The sequence below is a fragment of the Thunnus albacares genome, chromosome 2 (assembly GCF_914725855.1).
Source record: "Thunnus albacares chromosome 2, fThuAlb1.1, whole genome shotgun sequence".
NCBI lineage: Eukaryota > Metazoa > Chordata > Actinopteri > Scombriformes > Scombridae > Thunnus > Thunnus albacares.
The window spans coordinates 32,146,464-32,165,912 of NC_058107.1; the positions used below are offsets into that span (position 1 = coordinate 32,146,464).

General features: G+C 41.6%; 1 protein-coding gene across 18 annotated transcripts in view; it reads right to left on the minus strand.

Moving 5' to 3' along the window:
* The window catches only part of camk2b1 (calcium/calmodulin-dependent protein kinase (CaM kinase) II beta 1), an 82,662-nt gene that overhangs the window by 13,775 nt on the left and 49,438 nt on the right, over window positions 1–19,449 (minus strand). For 4 of the 18 annotated variants that reach the window (XR_006398397.1, XM_044330686.1, XM_044330761.1 and 1 more), the window contains 4 exons: window positions 13,594–13,631; window positions 11,117–11,149; window positions 7,041–7,109; window positions 1,760–1,804 (listed from right to left, as the gene is read on the minus strand). Coding sequence is in view for 17 of the 18 variants with exons in the window: in XM_044330686.1 (XP_044186621.1) it covers window positions 1,760–1,804; window positions 7,041–7,109; window positions 11,117–11,149; window positions 13,594–13,631 (185 nt within the window). In the remaining variant the exon portion in view is untranslated. Of the gene's footprint in view, window positions 1–1,759; window positions 1,805–7,040; window positions 7,110–11,116; window positions 11,150–13,593; window positions 13,632–19,353 lie in introns of all 18 variants that reach the window. The other 14 variants (XM_044330715.1, XM_044330780.1, XM_044330786.1 and 11 more) reach the window with 7 other exon arrangements.

Genomic DNA, 19,449 nt, shown 5'->3' on the forward strand with positions numbered 1-19,449 from the left:
TTTCGCCAGAGGAGGAGTTAGCTTCTGATTTCCAATTAGTAGATTAAATGGGTCTAAATTCCCCCTGCATGTTGAGGAGAGTTGAGAGACTCTGTGACCTCATTAGAAGTACACGCGTGCACGAGCGGCGTTGCAAGCACTAAATTGTGTTTCATTGCCTTCTAAAGAGCAGCTGGTGACCTGAGGACAGAGTGTGTGTATGTGAGAGTTTTGGCCTCAAATAATAGAAATATCATTATTAAGTGTGATGACACCTACAGTTTATTTTCTTTGGTTTGAATCATAGAGAAGTTCTGTTTCATCTTGCCACATTACAGGTGAACTAGAGCTTGTAAGACATTACCTATATAAATATGACACACTTGTTTGTGCACTTTTGTATAATTAACCCTCTCTGGTGTTTATGCTAAATTCATTTTCCAGTCCATATATTGAGGCATTTCACTGCAATCTCGACTCTAGGAAGCAGAACATCTATGCATGACAGACCTATGTTGACACTTGTTTCCTTATACCCATAAAATGCCACATTTTGGTTCATTTCTTGTACAAAGTCGACATTACAAGCTCACAGTGCTCACAACATTCATGGCTCTCACCTGTCCAGATGGACTGAACTAAGTGAAAGTGCTCTAAAGTGAGTCTGGTGTGAAAATAAAAACTGTAGCAGTATTCTTCCCAGACACTTTAAGCGGCTTCCTGTGTGGCCTTTCTCTGGATTATTCGACGCCATGAACTTCACTCTGAGGACCGACCCCAAAATCAAACGCAAAGGTCATTCTGTCGTGATGCAAATCCTGGATGTCGCTTTAGAACAAATTTATGTTACCGTTCACCTTTAGCTTTATGCGTCACCGCTCAGCAGAAACAGCTTGTGCAAACATAGTGAGACACACACACACACACACTCACACACACATGCATAATAAATGTTTGGTCCTGCAAAAATCATGCAGGTTCATGCACAGCTCAACCCAAACACACACACACTAGTTGAACCATCAAAACTACATTTATGAGGCATTGAGATAGGTGTTGAAATATATGACCGAAAATTTATATGACATTAATTATACAACAAAATGTTAAAAATGTAATCCTTTAACTACACCAGGGCTTCTTGTCATTAGAATCTAAATTCCATGATCTGATAAAATATCAAAGACAACAACAAAGATGCAGGACATGTAATAGTTTTAGCATATAGCTCTCTAAAGTACATAAAGAAGCTTTTACTGAACACGGACACAAGCAAAATGTCTCTTGTCGTGTATATTGGTAATTTTACGTTAACGTGCTGGGCTGTAAAATGAGATCAAAGCCCTTGAGTCTTGGTTCAGTAGATTATTTTGTGTTGATTTATCATTCTGGTGATATTACCAGTGGTCATTCTTTAATAGAAATAAACACACAGTTTTAGTTGCTGTAATTCCCTCATTGTATACAGCTGTTCATTTATAATCGAGTGGACTGTGTGTGTGTCGGGGGTCCCCGAGGTGGCATAATGAGTTCATTGCTCGATGGGGCGCAGGATAACAATGTAAGAATCCTTCCCCTGCTTCCTTCATCATGTTAAGACATTTATTTGAGGGGTTTAATCTCTAGAAACACACAGACACTCATTAGTGAACCGACGTCATGACGTGCTCACACAAATGCATGATGAAAAGAAGGATCAAACAGCAGGAGAAGATGAGGAAGAGGAGGAGAATGACAAAGAAGGATAAAGAGCAGGTCAGGACTGGGGAATAATGTATACCTTAGTCCTGTCCACCGGATTATGGATGACGGTTGTCTGAGGTTCCTGGAAGAGGAGGAGGAGGAGGAGGTGGAGAAGGGCAGAGAAGAACATGGAATACATGAGAGAAAAGAGAGAAATGGGAGAGAGGAAGGGGAGTCGGGGGGGATAAAGAGAAAAGACTGTGACATAAGGGTAGATAGAGATGGATGAAGTGTAAAAACGATGGACAAAGAGGAACAAAGAGAGCGTTATGAATGTTGGATGAAGAGAAAATGCTTGTTAAGGTTGGTAGAGGAGAGAGGGAAGAATCCTCCAAAGCGATAGAGTGGGTGGATGAGCTGAAAACTGTAATTTGGGAGTCAGTTATGTTCTCTGCACATGTACAGAGCAGCAGACACACACACAACAAGAACAAAGACAGTACTGAAACTCAGGATGAAGTGCTGTGAGCACATCAGCATTTACATTAACACACATGTCGATACAGAACACGGCTTAAAAGTTGTGACATATTTAATCTGAACCTATCCGGGGCTTTGCTGAGCATGAGTATTCTTTATTTCTGCACTGCCCTGCTGTGCATACATAATTCTTAATGGCTGTACATGCCCTACATGTTGCAAATATGTGCAGAGTCAAGAGAATTTGTAAAAGGAAAGAGACAAACAAATGAAGAGAAAATCAGCCCACTCATACAATATGAATGAAATGTGCTCTGACATAGCTAAACACTAGTATCAACATCTTCCAAGTCACTGGCACATCCAGCAAAAAGACTACGATGCCTCACAAAATGAAAAAACAGGTCATTTCAGTCCCCTTCACACCCGTCTCAACAGAAAAGGCAGGCACTAGCGGGCAGATACTGGCATCGTTTCAGGATCCCTTCCTAAAAGAAATTCAATGCTGTTTTTTTTTTTGTCAGGATTATGTGCAAGGAATTGTCTCATAAGATTAGCCATATAACTTTTCTCCTTGTTACTTTTTCTGTTACCGACCTCCTCTAAACCTTCTGGCTGCTAAAACTATCACTTCCACATGGAGCACAGTAGGTTACAGAAAAGAGTTGTTTCTCTTCTTTGCATCTTATATTACTGAAAAGGCAGGCATCTTTTTTTTTCTTACAGTATATATGTATATATGTGTTCCTGCTGTTTTCTCATCATTGTCCTGTATAGTTTTTAACACTATGTGGTGAAGACAGTTTTCCGCAACATGGACAATTAAGTTCCTAACAAACAATCAATCGACTATGTTACATTTTTAGCACCATTAGTGGCTTACAAACCCCACCGTGTTGCCTCCTTGCTACCCTGCATAGCTGGCACACATATATTGATGATTCAGAGACAGATATCGTCTCCACGGTCTGCTGGAAACTGTCACTTGATGTACAGTAGATCGGAAACACCCCCCCCCCCCCCCCACAGGAAGTGACACCTCTGTGATGACCAATCATCGGCTGTCTCCCTGGTGATGATGGTGGCGTTGTCATGCCAACCGTCGCCCGGGGCAACAGCAACTTGGGAGATGATGATGGTGATGAGTGAGAACAAAGTACCTGGGGTTTGCAGATTAGGGGGAGGGGGGCGAGTGCTGATGGCATCACATCATCAGATGGGGAAGGGTTTGACCGTTACGCATCACCACTGACCTTTTACACTGCTTTATCTTTCAGGAATGTTCCAGTGGTGCACCTAAGTTAATGATTCAATTTAGATTATCCTTCGTGTGACGTGAAGAGAGACAAGCCACAATTCATCCTCAGACATCTGAGAACATGTGCACATTTACCAAACTGCTTCCAGTTCAGAAAATTAAGGTCATGTACTGCAAGTGAAGGCGGTCTGTCACTCCATGGCCTGGCAGCTCTGTAATGAAGGAGTTAATGTACCAAATGGCTAAACAGCAACTAGCCCAAGTCCCTAGCAACAGCATGGAGATCACAGCCGCCCTCCCACTCTCTATTCCCTTCAAGGATCAGAAAAAAAAGCCTCCTCTGATCCACGGTTGTGCCCACACTCTATGCACAACTGTGAGCACATAAACTGCTTCCGATAGCATTGTCTGCACATGTGCAGAGTTGACCTTTGCTCATGCTAACATCACATGCATGCACACACCACACAAAAAAGGATGTCTATCATGCAGCGATACTCATTTGGCTGTGCGAGTTGCTTCATGGGTGTGACTAGCAGAGCACTTGTCATTTTATTTCCTCTCTTGCTTCCAGTCCTTTCATCGAAGGACTGGTCACTGTGTCAAGCCAAGGCAAGGCTACTACTTCTAATACACACCATCAACCAGGTAATACCCATTACACTGTACCCAGTTTGTGACTCACTGACCACCGGCCTTGAATCTGTAATATACTATCATAACATGCTTGGATGGAGCTCTGTATAGCTGGTGAGATAAAGCTATATTAAGTGTGCAGAAGTGCCAAGAAGCGAACCCAAACTTGCTCAGCTGTGTTACACGTCTAAGTTGGAGAGCTCATTAGTGTGGCATCTAAGACTTTGGGTGTCAGTGATTTATGACTGAGCGTGGCTACTGGCCTGGGTATATAAATGGAATGACATAATGCAGCTATTCTGGCTAAATAATGTGCAGCAGAAAATAGTGTCAGATGTGCAAATGTACCTCACTGCTAGAATACAACTACAAATATTTCATCTTGACATTTGCTTATCAGCTTCTAGTAGTAAAACATATATGAAGCTGAATATGAGCATAGTCATTCTTCTACTAATTTGTTTTATTTTTTAAGGAACCCTGATGGTATCAGACCTAAAAGGAAACTAAAAACATTACAAATGTTCATCTGAATTAATACTGAAATGACAGAAGGCAGTCTGAAGTAGATGTGAAAGGCAGTTTGGCACAAAGAAAAGAGCACATGCTATGAAACTGTCACTTCCTGTGGTGCTTCACCCTGAATGATGAGCGGAGCATTCACAGATAGACAGATAGCTTCAGTCATGAAAAGCAAAGTGAGGATGCAACGTTGAAGATAATCTGAACTGTCTCGACTTTTTCATGATAACTGCAATCAGGGTGCGGTTTGCTGGGGTGCGAGGAGGGGGGGGGGGGTCCCTTCCTCTGCTGAGTTATTTTTATCCCCGGTGGAGACAAAAATTTATCCCCCTCATAGTGATTAATGCTGCTTCACCCATAGACCGTATAACATATCTAAAATAAATATAGGCTATTTACGTGATGATGCTGTAAATGAACCAGGGGTTGCCTCCTTCCCTGCTCTGTGATTTGCAGAGATGTGGGTAAAAGGAAAGCATAAAAAGAAGACATTAGTCTACCATCAAAGACTTCTTAGTCTGACAAGTAGGTATCTATTGTATCTACTGTCGCCTATTTATTTTTATGATGTTGTGATTAGTTTATATTCAAACTTAAAGTTTGCTGTGCGCTGTGCATAGAGCTGAATTCAACAGTGGCAAGAATGACATTAAGTGTACTGGTACGTCTGGCTGAGTGGTGCTCTCCACAGTACTGAAAGTAGTGTTGGGGGATTTAATTCTGGCATGTTCAATTACATTTAACCTTTTGTTTTGTTGTATATGATCACGTCACCTATGTGTCTGGATGAGTTTTTATAATATTTAGTCTTTAGTACAGACTTGACCTGAATGGACATGAAGAAAGGACAAGGTGTGAACTTGACACCACATCACTGAGTGAAAATGTTGCACTACTGATGAATTACATTTTTTAAAAAATGGATTAAAATATTCCTGCAAATGCAGTGGTCAAGTTCAAGTTCATAATTATTTTATAATTGTTACTGTAACAGCTGCAAAGAATAGTCTATATAGGTCCAATGTGGTTCTGATTTATTTTCATGAATAAAAACATTTCAGAAACATCTCACCCTCTGATTTTTTCACAAATTGCACCTTGGCTACACGACTACATGGAGGGGATTTCACCAGCGATGTTTTTGCAAAAAATGATGATGAAGTTCTTTTCTGATGCCTGAGTGGAAACTGGGTCATTACAATAACACAGTGTCACGTGATTGCCAAAGTAGTAAAGACTATATGTATGATGTAGACAAAATGTCATAGATGACTAACAGCTCCGGTTATCCTCAGTATCTATTGACTAATGTGAATACTTTAGTCTGATGTTTATAGTTTAAACGTATAGTATGTCCTGACTTTGAGCACCATGTAAGTGCGTTTACATGTTCACGCTATATCTGCAGTATCCTCATATGGTAATGTAGCTGCAGGCAGTGATTGTTTTGATTTTTACACTGTCATGAACTGAAACCAATGGCTGCGATATGCTTTGTTAAATAGTCTGCATTTACATTAAACCTACACATTAGTTCATACAAGATATACATAAGATATACAGTAAGACTTAAGTGGCCTTAAGTACTGTATATCCAAACCCCCAGTATGATTGTTTAATAAATGTGTATTGCGTGATCTTATTTTAACAGATTCACTACTGCTAGTGGCTGCTAATGATTGAAAATGACAGGAAATGGAATTTCCTGTGCCCTTTTCTACAACTCAACCACATATAAATATAAATGGCATGTTATACATCCTATCCACACAGATCAAAAAGAGATATAAGAGAGAGAACCTAAGAAAATAACTTAGAAATCTCCCCTGGATCCCTGATGCTAGGTAAAACTCCAGCTCAGGATTCTGGACTATCTTCTCAGATATAAATGTGTACATATTCTCTACATAACAGTGGTTTGTGGCCAGGTGCCAGAAGCCCCACAGACAATTTAACTGATATTCACACCTACAACAGAAGAGGAAGAAATACTCTCTGAAATCAGCTGGTATGCTATTTGGCTGGAAGGACAAGCTGCAGACCTTTGGACCTTGATGCCCACGCAGTGGGGAAGTGCTTCTCTGCAGAGGCATGAATAGCAGAGAGGGGGTAAATTGCACTGACAGTCCCGGCAGGCATTGGCTGTCTGTTCCTCTTTGGTATTGCACTGACACAAGGATATGACACGGCAACACAATATCAACCAGAGAGCAAGTCACATAGCATCCCCACCTGCCATGGGGAAATGTTTCCTGACACAACCTGCTGGTTTACGACCTTACCGACTGCTGTTGCCATCTCAGCGGCTGAGCAAAGATCAACCACAACCAACAAGACAGACAAGAGAGGAAAAACAGACATAAGTGAGGGAGTAGGGGAATTGGGGTGTAGGGTTGGGGTAGTGGTCTTGAAGGAAAAGACAGGAGGTGGGACAGACAGACACATACACACACAGGTGAAGGGGTGGTTAGGAGGTAAATACCAGAGCAGGTGAAGGGATGTTTCCTTTGGGGCTGGTGACTATGCTGTTTTTGGTGCTGTTTGTCTGGGGCTGTGCAGGAAAGGAGAGGAAAGGGAGGAAACACAAGAGTGTTAACAACAGCAAGATGTGGGTTTGTGAGTGTGTGTCCATGCATGTGTGTGTGCGTGCGTACATTTGTGTTTTACCACATGTCCTTCCACTTCTTTCCCTTTGTGAGCTAATTCTGAGCTTTTCACCTTGGTGTTTGTGAAGTGACGAGGGCTCTATAGTTATCTTGTTACACATATTTCGTTCTTATATACTATACTCATATATACTTAACATCATTACTTTTTTTTCCTTTCTTCAATACAGCCTAAATCTTATTCATGTCTCCACCCAGTTACCGCAGTTACAGTACAATCAAGTGCATCCTGGTATTAGTTCAGTTATAAAATCCAAGCGCACCACAGAGCGTCTCTCCTGCCAGCTGCTGACAGCGCTGTCAGCCGAAGAGAATCACACTGGATGGTAGAGGAGGAGACGGTGGAGACGCTGGTATGCATCTGTTTAAAACGGGAGTTTAGCCGACTTCACCGCGTTTGACACCAGAGCTGAGAACTCGGAGCGGGAAAAATAGTCTCTCTGTGTCGCGTTGTCCTCCACTTCCATCACCCCTCTGTTTCCATAGTAGTTATGTATTTAGGTCATTTAGAGACAAGAATCTGTTTACATCCTGTCATGCTGTCACCCTGCGTTACTCTGTGTATAATGACATGACAAAAAAAAAAAAGAAAAATCCAAACAAACAAAAAAAAAAAGGGCAGTGATTCAACTGACAAAATGCAAATTTACTCGGGGGCTTATCAACCATGCATGCATCAACTCAGTGACTTTTACGGGGGCAGCCCTAGAAGTGACATCCTTTTGGTTGGTTGCCAAGTACTAAATGGGCTGAGAATTAGAGAGAGAATTTGAGATGAGAGTTCGTTTATGTTTATGATGCCGAGATTTATACCTGTCATCTGTCTCTGAATTTCTGCTGCCAAACCAACACAAAGGAGACTAAAGGAGTTTTGTTTGTGCTGCTCAAAGCCTTTAAAAACATAGGCGTGCTATATGTCTGAGTCTGGAGTCAGTAGACGGCAGGCAGCCGCAGTGACGAAGCAGTCACCTAAATCATTCATTCACAACACTGATCTGTAGTTCTGAGAGGAGACATGAGGAGGCGGTGACACCGCGTGATATCATGATGTTGTCACCGGTGGCTGCTTAGGATTCCACATCGAAACGATTCAACTGTGCCATTTGGCCCTAATGAATCACCTTTTAAGCCTCGATCAAATGCTCCTTTGAAGGCCACACATCAAAGTGCGGCCCCGTCCTTTATAGCTCGATTCCATTATAATGATATTTGCATTGAATCTAGATTACATTAATAATCTTGTTTGGGAAAAATATAAACTGGCTAAACGGGGATGAGCCCTGGGTGTTGACGTGAATCACCGAACTGACTCACTCTGAGAAGTCAGCCACCATTACATAAATCTTAATCATGTAACACTCTTACATGCAAGCAATTTCTACCAGTTCATTGATGGAGGTGAAGAGAAGTCACAGATTATTTAACGCCCCATTAAATCTTCATATGGTGTTGAACATTATAAAGAACGGAAAATAAATCTGCCATAGAGGTGAGACCGTTCCACCTAGCTCCAATGCTAAATCTAGCAGTCGAATCATCTGAGGCGACACTGTCTTGATGCTGGTTGACTGATCGAGACAGTGTAGCGATCCATCTATATAACATATGTAAGGAATTATCTTGTTTTCAGGAAATTTCTTACATTTACATTTGTAGTTTCTACCTTATTTAGAGAAAAATTAAGATTGTACAACGGAGCATAAGATTAAATAAATAATGTTTGATTACTGACTTTCAAAAAAATCCAGTGGTGTTGGTGTTATGCACCGAAGCTGAATAACTGATAACCATTTGACACAGGAAGGGAAGGAAGTCAAGTTGGGTGTATGCATGTGTAAGTGTGTATGTGTTAACCAGAATATGAATTTTGTAAGCCACTGGGCTTACTCGAGAGATAAGAGGAGAGGAGAGGAGAGGAGAGGAGAGGAGAGGAGAGGAGAGGAGAGGAGGAGAAAAGCCTTTACATCAGCACACACAAGTGCAAAGAAACATTACAATACATACACATGCAAGACAGCCATGAAAATAAAAGCTGGTTTAAGCTGACAATAAGTGAACATACACATACAGTGCAGTTATACACACCCGTCCTCAAACACCTGCATTCACACACGCCAGCTAAACCAACCGCAGCCCTTGTCAGCCAACGTAAGAAAAGTATTCTTCATCAAATTAGAGGGGTGAGCTGTCTTAGTCGAGGCTCGTTTGCGATGTCAACTCTTAGCATTTGTGTCGTGTGTCTGTGGTGAGAAAAATCCTTACATTCCTAGATGGCATTCAAAGAAGAAGTGACATGATGACAGCAGCCCTGACCAAACGTTCTCCAGCGTGGAGATAACTGTTGAACGTCCAAAGCCAAACATCTAGTCCATTAAGACATAGTGAAAGCAGGTACATGTTGATATATAACTCAGCTCACACAAGAAAGGTCATACATACAAGAGATCACATATCATCACAAAATGATTTATCCCTCAGGTGCACAAGGGGAAGGAGCGAAGAGGGAGAACAACAAAGGAGGAGGTGCAGGAGGGATATAGTTGTGTAGAAAGAAGGAACATGCCAGGCGAGGTGGAAAAGAAGGTGCCTCAGAGAAAAACAGAGGGAAACAAGTTGGGGTCAAATTCCCTTCCAACTTAGCTGAATTTAAACAAATCAATTGTTATTGAGTTCATTATCCTTTTATTTCATATTTTGAATAAAGTTCGAGTTTAGAGGTTATTTACAGCATTTACATTTAAAGGGATTTACAGTCCAAGCATTTGTATTAATAATCAAAGCATCACTATGTCTGGACTTCCATGAAAAACAGAAGTCACCAGTGTGTTGTGGGATACCTAAGAATCAATTTACTTAGTAACAACAACACTGAATTTCTGCAATTTACTTCGCAATGAAAGATAAAATAATTGCTGCTGTAATAACTTGCCAGATTGGAGTTAAATTGTTATATTATAAAACCCTATGCAGTGTTTCGGTGTCTGATAAGATTACAAACACATGGGTCTACACTGGAACTGGACTTACTGGATAGTATTTCATGTCTCACCGGTGCAGACCCTTGCATTGTTTTAAGCTGTTCTCGGTCTGAACGCCCACTAACTCTGAAGGGCACAGGAAATTCCAAACTATGAAAAAATAAGTGAAGCAAATATGATTCCAACAGCACAATCTTTTGGCACTTCTAGTGGAGGTTTTAAACCCTTCAATAGTGCATGCTGCAAGGTGACCCCAGTAGCGAGTGCGCTTCCACCTACCCATCATTTATTTCTCCTATTTTTTTGTTTGCAGCATGTGCATTGTCTTGCGTGACTGAAGAGTTCTGTATCCAAACTACAAGCACTACATGCTGCCTCTATTCTAAAAACTGTGCCCATGACAGATCTGGAGCAGCATCCCTGGAGTAACTCTGATGGAACTATAACATCTTGCCTCCATTACATTATCAGACAAATGTCAGGGTTAGTCTTGTTGCGGGGCACTTTGAGAGGATCACCCATCAGTCAAACAGCATGACCGATACTGTGAATTCTTCCTGGGATTTTCTGTCGATGCAGTTTGACTTTATAAATATTATGTCACTTTTTTGGCAGTTTCCGCGGCTCATTTTAACTACTCAGGTCCTTCTCAGTTTCTGTAATTCCTAACAAGCTGCTGCTGCTGTTTCCAACATGTAAAATGTATCATTTCTTGCCTACATGACACCTTACTGGTGTTTGAATTAAAAAATACTTCATGAATTGGGCACCACTTTGTCTCAGATTAATACTAAAGTGAAGTGAAACTGATTTAATACAGGGGAAAGGTAGATAAAGCAAGTAGAGGGGTTGATAAATGGAGAGAGGAAGCAAAAGAAAGAGGGACTGGGCAAATGCATAAATAGCATGCTCACCATGTACTGGACAGTAGAGCTGGACTTGCGTTTCTGTCCTCAGGCGATTGATGGATGGATGGATTTATTGACGAATGGACGGATGGATGGATGGTGGTAGTAGTAGAAGGGGGGGAGAAAGATAAAGTAACCAATGACAAGTGAATGTACTGGTACAAAGAACAAGAGAGAAGCTGTCAGTCTAAACAAATCTTGTACACTTTGATGGAACGCAGGTTTCAATCCTTAATGAGCACAGGATCGGACTTTTCTAGGCAGCTGAGACAGAGCAGAAGATGGACAAGTGTTTCCTTTCGTAGAAACAAGATTCTGAAGTGTTACTACGAAAGTCGGGAGGTGCAAGTAGATAGTTTAACTGGAAGTCATCAGGAAGCAGAGATAACAGTGGTACGCAGATTATGGAAGAGCTGTGCACACGACAAAAATGTGACCCGCTGTTCTTCTGTCAACAAATTAAGAGCATTTGCGAAAGGAAGAAGCAAGATGGAGGCATAATAGGCCTGCAAGACAAAAAAAAGAAGCAAAATTTATTCTGTCAGAATACAAAAGCATTCTCCCAGAACTTAATTAAGATCAGAACTAAATTTAAGATCATGACTGGCTTGTAAAGTTGTTACATGTAGCATTTGCATATCAATGAATTATCAGTACATTGACTTGGTGACATGAGTGTCATTACTTCAAATGAGTGAGACCAAAAAACATTGGAAACCTCACCTGGCCTCCACACTGTATCTTTACATTCTTGTGAGATCATGTTTTGTAGCATTTTATCAGTTTACCTCACATCATATACTGTATTGATGTATAAGGATGCTACACGTAATAACTTTTAAAAATAACAAGAGACTGTGTGTGTTATCAATTTAACAACACTGCATGAAATGCTGTAGGGAATGGCGTTATTGGCAGGTAGCTGGCAGCACGGGAAATGACGATGGCGTGTAACTAGTGCCTGCTCGCAATGAGCAGGTGCCACAGCTGAAAAACGTCAGGTGCCATTACGCATTTATAAACCAGCGGGGGGAAAAAGAAGTAGGCGAGGTCAAGGAGAGGAGGTCAGAGTTGCCAAGAGAACAAGGGGAAAGAATGTGGAGGGAAGAAAAAGAGGAGAAACAAGAGAAGCAGGAAAGTAGGGACGGCAAGCGAATGAAGAAGATGCCTTCAGAAATGGTTTGGGGCGAGTGTGTGGGGAGCCTGTTGCTAGGCGATGAGTGCGCCGCAGTGGAAGTAAGCGTCTATTTCTGTCGTCTGAGTTTCCAGGGTCCAGACTGGCAGCTATTCCTGGAACCGGAGTCACATTCCCTGCTGAACCGACTAAGCAGGGAGAAAGGGGAGGGGGGGGCATGTGCACACACACGCACACACGCACTGCTGCACATGCACATAAACGAACCACACATGCGTACACCCACGCTTACGCACACTTGATGTACAAGCATGCTCACACCCCCATCAGCGCTTTCGTTCTTTTTAAACTGACAAACACAGACACGTATACAAACAGACACACACACACGTATGTCCATGTGCACGTGCGCAAAGCTCAACCTGACATAATATACAATGCTGAGCAGCAAACACATTCGTTTGCATGTATGAAATGTTCCAAGCTTTGTCGCACACGCTGCACACACATTAATGGAAGCTGCGTGTGGGATGTGTTACTGCAGTGTGTGTGTGTGTATGTGCGAGCGTGGGATGGTAAGAGATCTTCATTAAAGGATGAACAGGAATGTGGGGTTAAAGACCAGATGGGGTGAGCAGGAAAAAGAATCACTGAAAGAGGAGGAAGAGACAGAAAAGGAGGGATGAGAAGGAGAGGAAGTGATAAAAAAAAAGGGAATGGGGAGGGCTGACAGATGGTTACATTTAATAATGGAGATGGAGAGGTGGCGATGAGCTGAATAATGCCAAATCAAAATAAAGGGTGCTTTCGGAAGGATGTGCTACTTGAAGCTTGTGCATTGGCTGGAAACACGCAGGCTGATACATGCACGTACACACAAAAGCACAAGAGCACACGCATGTATAGTATACGCACGTGTCCACAGATATGTACCCACAGTAGGGCTGTGGCTTTTTTCAAAAATTCTCTGAATATTTTTACTTTTCACACATAAAATGGTGAGTCAGGCTCAGCAGAAAAAAAACAAAACAACAATAAATAACACAGTCTCATGGAATAGAGGAAACAACACACCCGATAAGATTATGCAACACACACACACACACGCATGAGACACAAAATAAATTAGGTAGAGAAAAATTCATTCAACTGTAAAGAGCTACACAGAGCTAGGCAAAGGAAAGTAAGATTCGCCAGATTCCAGATTAGGAAAGAAGAAAATAGTAGAGAGCAGAGAAAACAGCAAAGAGGAAGAAGAGGTAGTTTGTAACCCTGGTAGATGAAGCAAGGAGCAGTCAAGAAGAAAGAGAAGGGCAGAAGTGGGTGGAGGACATGTACTGACCCTTACCTTGACATCTGCCTTTTTGTTGAGCAAGGTCTTAGCTGCTGCAATAACAAGCACAGGAAAAAAATAACCAGTCAGAGGTGGAGATGAGCAGAAACGGAGATTAGCAAGTATAACAACAATGACTCAATGTTTTTCTGTTACATCTTTAATCTACATTAACGCCTTCGGGAATCACATTCATTTGACTTTGTGAAATAATGTTCGTTATTAACCTCTGTAGTGAAACTGTTCTCAGCGGCCTATTGATAAAACATTTAAACTGTGTTTTACAGTTGCAGCACTGTGACTCTTCCAGCTAGGAACCCTGCGACCTCCAGAATTCACTAGATACTAGGAATGGGTATGAGTAACTGAGTGATCTATTAGTCATACAGAACAACCCGCCTTGATCTTTTTTTGTCACAAAAGCTGCCTGTGCTTCAAATTAATTTGTACTTTCAAATAATTGAACAAAACTTAATTTGAGCTTTTGTTCAGTTGCCCGAATAGATAGGGCTGCAAAGCTGCGTCTGAGTCGCCTTTTTCTCGTGTAAAATCTCACAAATGATATGCTCGCTGACAAAGATTCGGGTGATAAAACCAAATTATGGTGGAAAAGTTGGGTACCAATTGTGTATACAAGGATACCTTGTAAAATAACAACTGTTCCCTCCTGCCAGCAATCAGTACAGAATCAAACTCATTATGCAATCATACAATCTGTAAAATAAATGGAAATAACTAACCCTACTAGAGGTGCATTAGAGTGATACAAGGGCTTTTATAAATCTAGAAAGGTACAACATACTCTACAGGTGGGTAGGTCCCAAAGTGTGAGGTGTTAATGGTCAATGCTGGTCAGGTGGACTAGGAGTTTTTGCAGTTAGACAGCATCTGCCATGTTCCCTCCCATCCTTCAACCAAATATCCATCACATTTCCTCTGTCTTTCAATAATACATCGTTGTCAGTGAAATAGAAATGTACTCTCATTCACTGTTTCACATCAATTCTCAAGGTTCCCTTTTGTCCGCGAGGAAGCAGAAACAAAGATGGCTGCCGTGCCTCTAAACCCAACAATAAGCTCTGCCTTAAAGAACTCTGAGGGGGCCTTCAGGAGGATTAGTCTTCAGTCTGCTCTCTCTAGTGAAGGGTAATGATGGAGGGTGGTGAGGGAGGAGGGTAGGAGAGGAAGAGTGATACCGCAGACACAGTCCTGTGATGAGCATAATACCCATAATCCCTTACAACAGTGGAAATTTCATGCAGACAACAGAAGACGCTCCACGGGACGTCTACCATGACTGCACTGCTAAAGTACGGATGGCAAGGTGGTCCGATTGCATCAGATAGATACAGATAGGTCCCCTGCAGAGGACCCAGAATAAGAGCCAAACACGATGTTGGTGTTGGTGGAGGCTGTGGGCGTGTCTGTGAGGATGTATACAGAGGATTAACACTAGCAAGACACCTGCAGATATCGAGAAGATTGGCTGAAAAGTGCTTAAAAGTTGACACCAAAGAAAATGCACTAGAAAACTTGTTGGTAGTGTAAATCTCCCACCATGGACACAGACATACAGGAGAGGAGCTCTGGCATAAAGGAAGTCATGTGTTTTACATTTCCCATTTTATTGGGTTATCTGTTTGTAACTGTTGGAGATATATAATAGCCAAACGTTATTTTGATTTCTCTGTGGCTGTGTCTGAAACACTGGAGGGTTACTAGTATCCACATTTTTTGATTAACTCAGGACACATTTGATTTTCAAGCATTTTTGTTCCAATAACTGGAATGATTTTTTGATTATGTGTCATATATGTCAAATATTAAAAAAAAAGATACATTTGTATTTTAGCAGAATACTAAAAAGCCTCCATTAGTATAGAAGTGTGTCAGAGTGTTACTGAAAGCAATGTTTAAGGATTGTTTTATCACGGACCAATAAACCAGTTAGCACATTAGATGATTTGATATCATTTGAAGTCATCCTATTTGAGAAGATTTCTACTGAACAACAGTAACCTATCCTACATCATAAAAAATAAAACAGTAAAATTGAACTGTTTCTCCCCTTGCTGAGGACCACTTTAAGCTTGGTGGCACTGCGGAAACAACTTTGGCAAATCCTGCTGTCTATTACCTGCCGGTCCAAGTCCCAGCCTCCTCCTCTCTCTCTCTCTTACTCTTGTAGACGTAATCCTTACTGGGACTTATTAAGGGGGGCTGAGTGCAATTTCAAGTCTAATGAGATGCAATCATTTCAACAGCCAGCCATATTACATGAAACACTATTTCTGTCTATCTTTCTTCCTTCCTTCCTTCCTTCCTTCTCTCTGAACATCTAGCTTTGCTCTGAATGCCTCACTTCTGTTTCCAAAAAGGATCTAAGCCAGCTACATTGAATTTGTAGGTAAGAGGCCTGAATTCAATTGGAAAGTGATTTCTTAGGGGAACAAGGGTCCGATCACAAATAGAGCAGTCCAAAATGCAGTGGAGTCCTGGTGACAAGTTGCAGTTCTTTTAAGTAGACAACCACATCCTGTCAAATTGTCTTTTTAAGTTGTCACTTGAAAAGGGGCACAGTGATCAAGAGAGAGTGACACGAGATAACATTATGTTTTCGCCATCTCATTTCCTTTTCAGCCTCAGTAATGTAGTATCTCATGTTTGGAGTAAGGTGTGCATATTCAGCATTAAAAGAAGTAGCAATACGAGGTGATAAAGAAGCACTATATAATCCAGAGGGATATGAGAGTGGCATGGATGTGCATGGTTTATTGTTGTGTTGTTCTTCCTCAGTCTCCTTCCAAAGGCTGGTTGTTACTGAGGAGAAGAAATGGGGCCAGAATAGTGTCAAGTCCATTCTCTCATATTCTCTGATGGCTTGGCACAGGAGGAGAGGATATGAAAAGAGAGGAGGGAGGAAGAGAAAGGAGAGGAGGAATGAAAGTGATAAGGATATCTCACTGTGCTCTTTATAAACACCGTTATTCTGTCAAAGTGTCAAACAGGATCTTCTACAAAAACCCAACATACAGGTTGCAAAAAAACTGGCTTGGATTCCAGTGCTGAAGAGGCAATCGCTGTGGAAACCTGCAAAATCAAAGGTAGCTTAATTCAAACCGAAGGTGGAGAAGCAAGGGGTGCTCCTTACCTTGCCACAAATTACACATGAAGCAAGAAGAGAGAGGAGGAAGAGATTAAAAACAAAAGCACCAGTGATAAAATTCCACTAAAGACACGCAAGATGCACCACTGTTAAGAGCGAAGCAAGGATGGGCATGGGAGTCACATGGAGATTGAGTGGTAAACATTGCATCTTTTTTAAGTGTGAACCAAGAACATTTTCTACACATAGCAGGCCAGGACACATCAAAAGATACCCTTCTCCTGCATGAGCGTTGTGTGAGGTCTAGTAGATGGTGATTGTATTTGTGTGAATGAGTAAGCAAGATAGAGTGAGTCCTCCAGTAAGCCAGTGAGGCACAGTGAGGCTGATAGGGGGAGGCAGCCCACTATAAATGTTTGATTGGAGCCTAGTGGAGGTTAAGGGACATGGAGAGGGGCTGCGGAGTCCCGGTGGGCCACAGAAACAAGGACACCACCACTACTTCTGTCTTCTTGGCTCAGCGCTAGACTCTCACGTGAAGCTCTTTGCCGTTTATGCCTGTGGTTAATTTCTGTATACCCAAAACAAACACATCAGATCAGATTCACATTTATTACAATCTGCAGCAATTCCACTACCCTTGAACTTCAATTGTTTAAATATCTGTTGCATTGAAAATACTTCACATAAATGTGTGTGCCACTGAGCACTTTTGTAGTGATAAGTGATTTAAAAGACGTCCAATGGCTCAAGACAACAGACTGTAAGAAAACAGTGTGTTTGTCGCTTTGGATAAAAACGTCTGTGAAATAAAATTATTTGGTGATGTTACACAAGGAATGTTTTGATGCTTTGATTTGGATTAGCACAGCTGGAATATCTTAAATAAATAATTGCCATGATAAACAAACTAAAGTGGCCATTTCTAGCAAGAATGTACTGGTGGAGACAGCTGAGGATGTAGCAAGCAATAAATCCCAGTTATTTTTCTCAAGGGGGTGGCTAACCGAACAAGAGCTTTAAGCAAGTAAATATTGGACTTTAAAAGATAATTCTGGTTTATTTTAACCTGGCGTATTTCCCAAAAATGTGGCCACTGTGGCTCAATGGGTCATGCTAAAATTGGGGTAAAAAAAGTACTCATGCAAAACATTGTACATCAGGGCAAGCTGTACAAGCAAATTTCCTGGAAATCTAAAATTACAATAAGGCTAGATAAAGTTTAAGAGTGAAAGTTTAGTAGCTATCTGCCTTGTGGGAATATACTGTGCATGTTCATTGCTCATTGATTTAACAATCAGTGAGTAGAGCAATATAAATTCTCAGCAACGGACATGAATTGTTTGAGATCTCCAGCAGAATTGTGACTTTAAAATTATATCAGTGCAAGAAATTTTTAATATAGAAAAGACATAGCTTTAAAAGGTTTTTGACTTTGTGAGAACCAGCCCAGCCTTGCATCTTCCACAGTGTTCACCATGCACCACAATCCCCGTGTTGCAGCGCATGCACCAGTCCAGTGCCCCATGCAGCATTCACCGACAGCTCTCGGGCAGTTTTCCATCCTTAAAGTGACAGGGGTGAACTTTCCAGTGTCATTGTTAGTCAGAGAAAAGAGAGAGGGAAATAGGAGTGAAGGGAAAAGATATGAGATGTGAAATGATGATGGAGAGAGGTAAGAAAAAGTGGGATTGATGCTGGTGCTGTTCTAGAAAGGTAAAGGGTGACTGGAGGGACTACAGTGACCGGAGAGGTTTGAATGACAGAATATAACGAAGGAAATGGGGAAAGAATGGGGTGTTCGATGCGACAGAGGTGAGGTGGAAGGAAGGAAGAGTGAAGAGAAAAATAGAGAAACAAAGAGACAGGACAGCAGTCTACATGGGTCGAGGCCATGCTCTGTGGCTGCGTCTAGATATGAAGATGATAGGATGAGCACGGGTCAGTGGCGATGACAGAGCAGTGACGGGTGCTGCGGAGATCCTATCAAATCTCAGACAGGGGGTGACATTTGTGTTGATGTGGAAAATGAGAGCAGTAGCTGGGCTTCCATCCAAGTTCTTTAGAAATTATGAAGCATCAACTGACATATTCACTAAAACATCTCCATTACTGCAAAACCAAATTTCTGAATCGCTTGAAATGATGGCTTATTCTTGATGACAAAATATCTGTCTCTGATGACTTCATACTGTCACTCTCAATCATGCCATTCTTTTTGCTGTAGCTGTATTTAACTAATGCCTTCAATGAAAAAAATATAAAATATGGCCGACAACAGATGTATAACATCTTTTCTAACAGCTGACACTTTTTCTACTTTTCTTATTGATGTTATAAAAAATTCAAAAATCCTACTTATTTGCCTTAATCAGGCTGATTGAAAACCTGCTAGGTTGTTAGATGGAAACATAGCTAATGCTGCTGCTGATGAGTTGATGGGAGATGTAGTTTGCGATGCGTCAGCCATCATGCTCTGAGCTCCCATGCTGAGAAAGAAGGAGGTGGCAGAAAAAAAGAAAAAAAGAAAAAAAGAAATAGAAAAAAACAAAGAGGGGAAGGGCAGAGGAGGAGGAGGAGGAGAATACGAATAAAGAGTAGAAAAGACAGGGATAAAGAAGGGTGAGGGGGGAGAAGGGTGGCATGCCCTGGGTGAGCCACCATGCTACCTTGTTCCACCAGCCCTGCGGTGGTGCCGGCGGCTGCAGCCACTGCTGCTGCAGCCGCAGTTACAGAGGCTGGAGCGGTGGTCTGCCTGCTGCCCA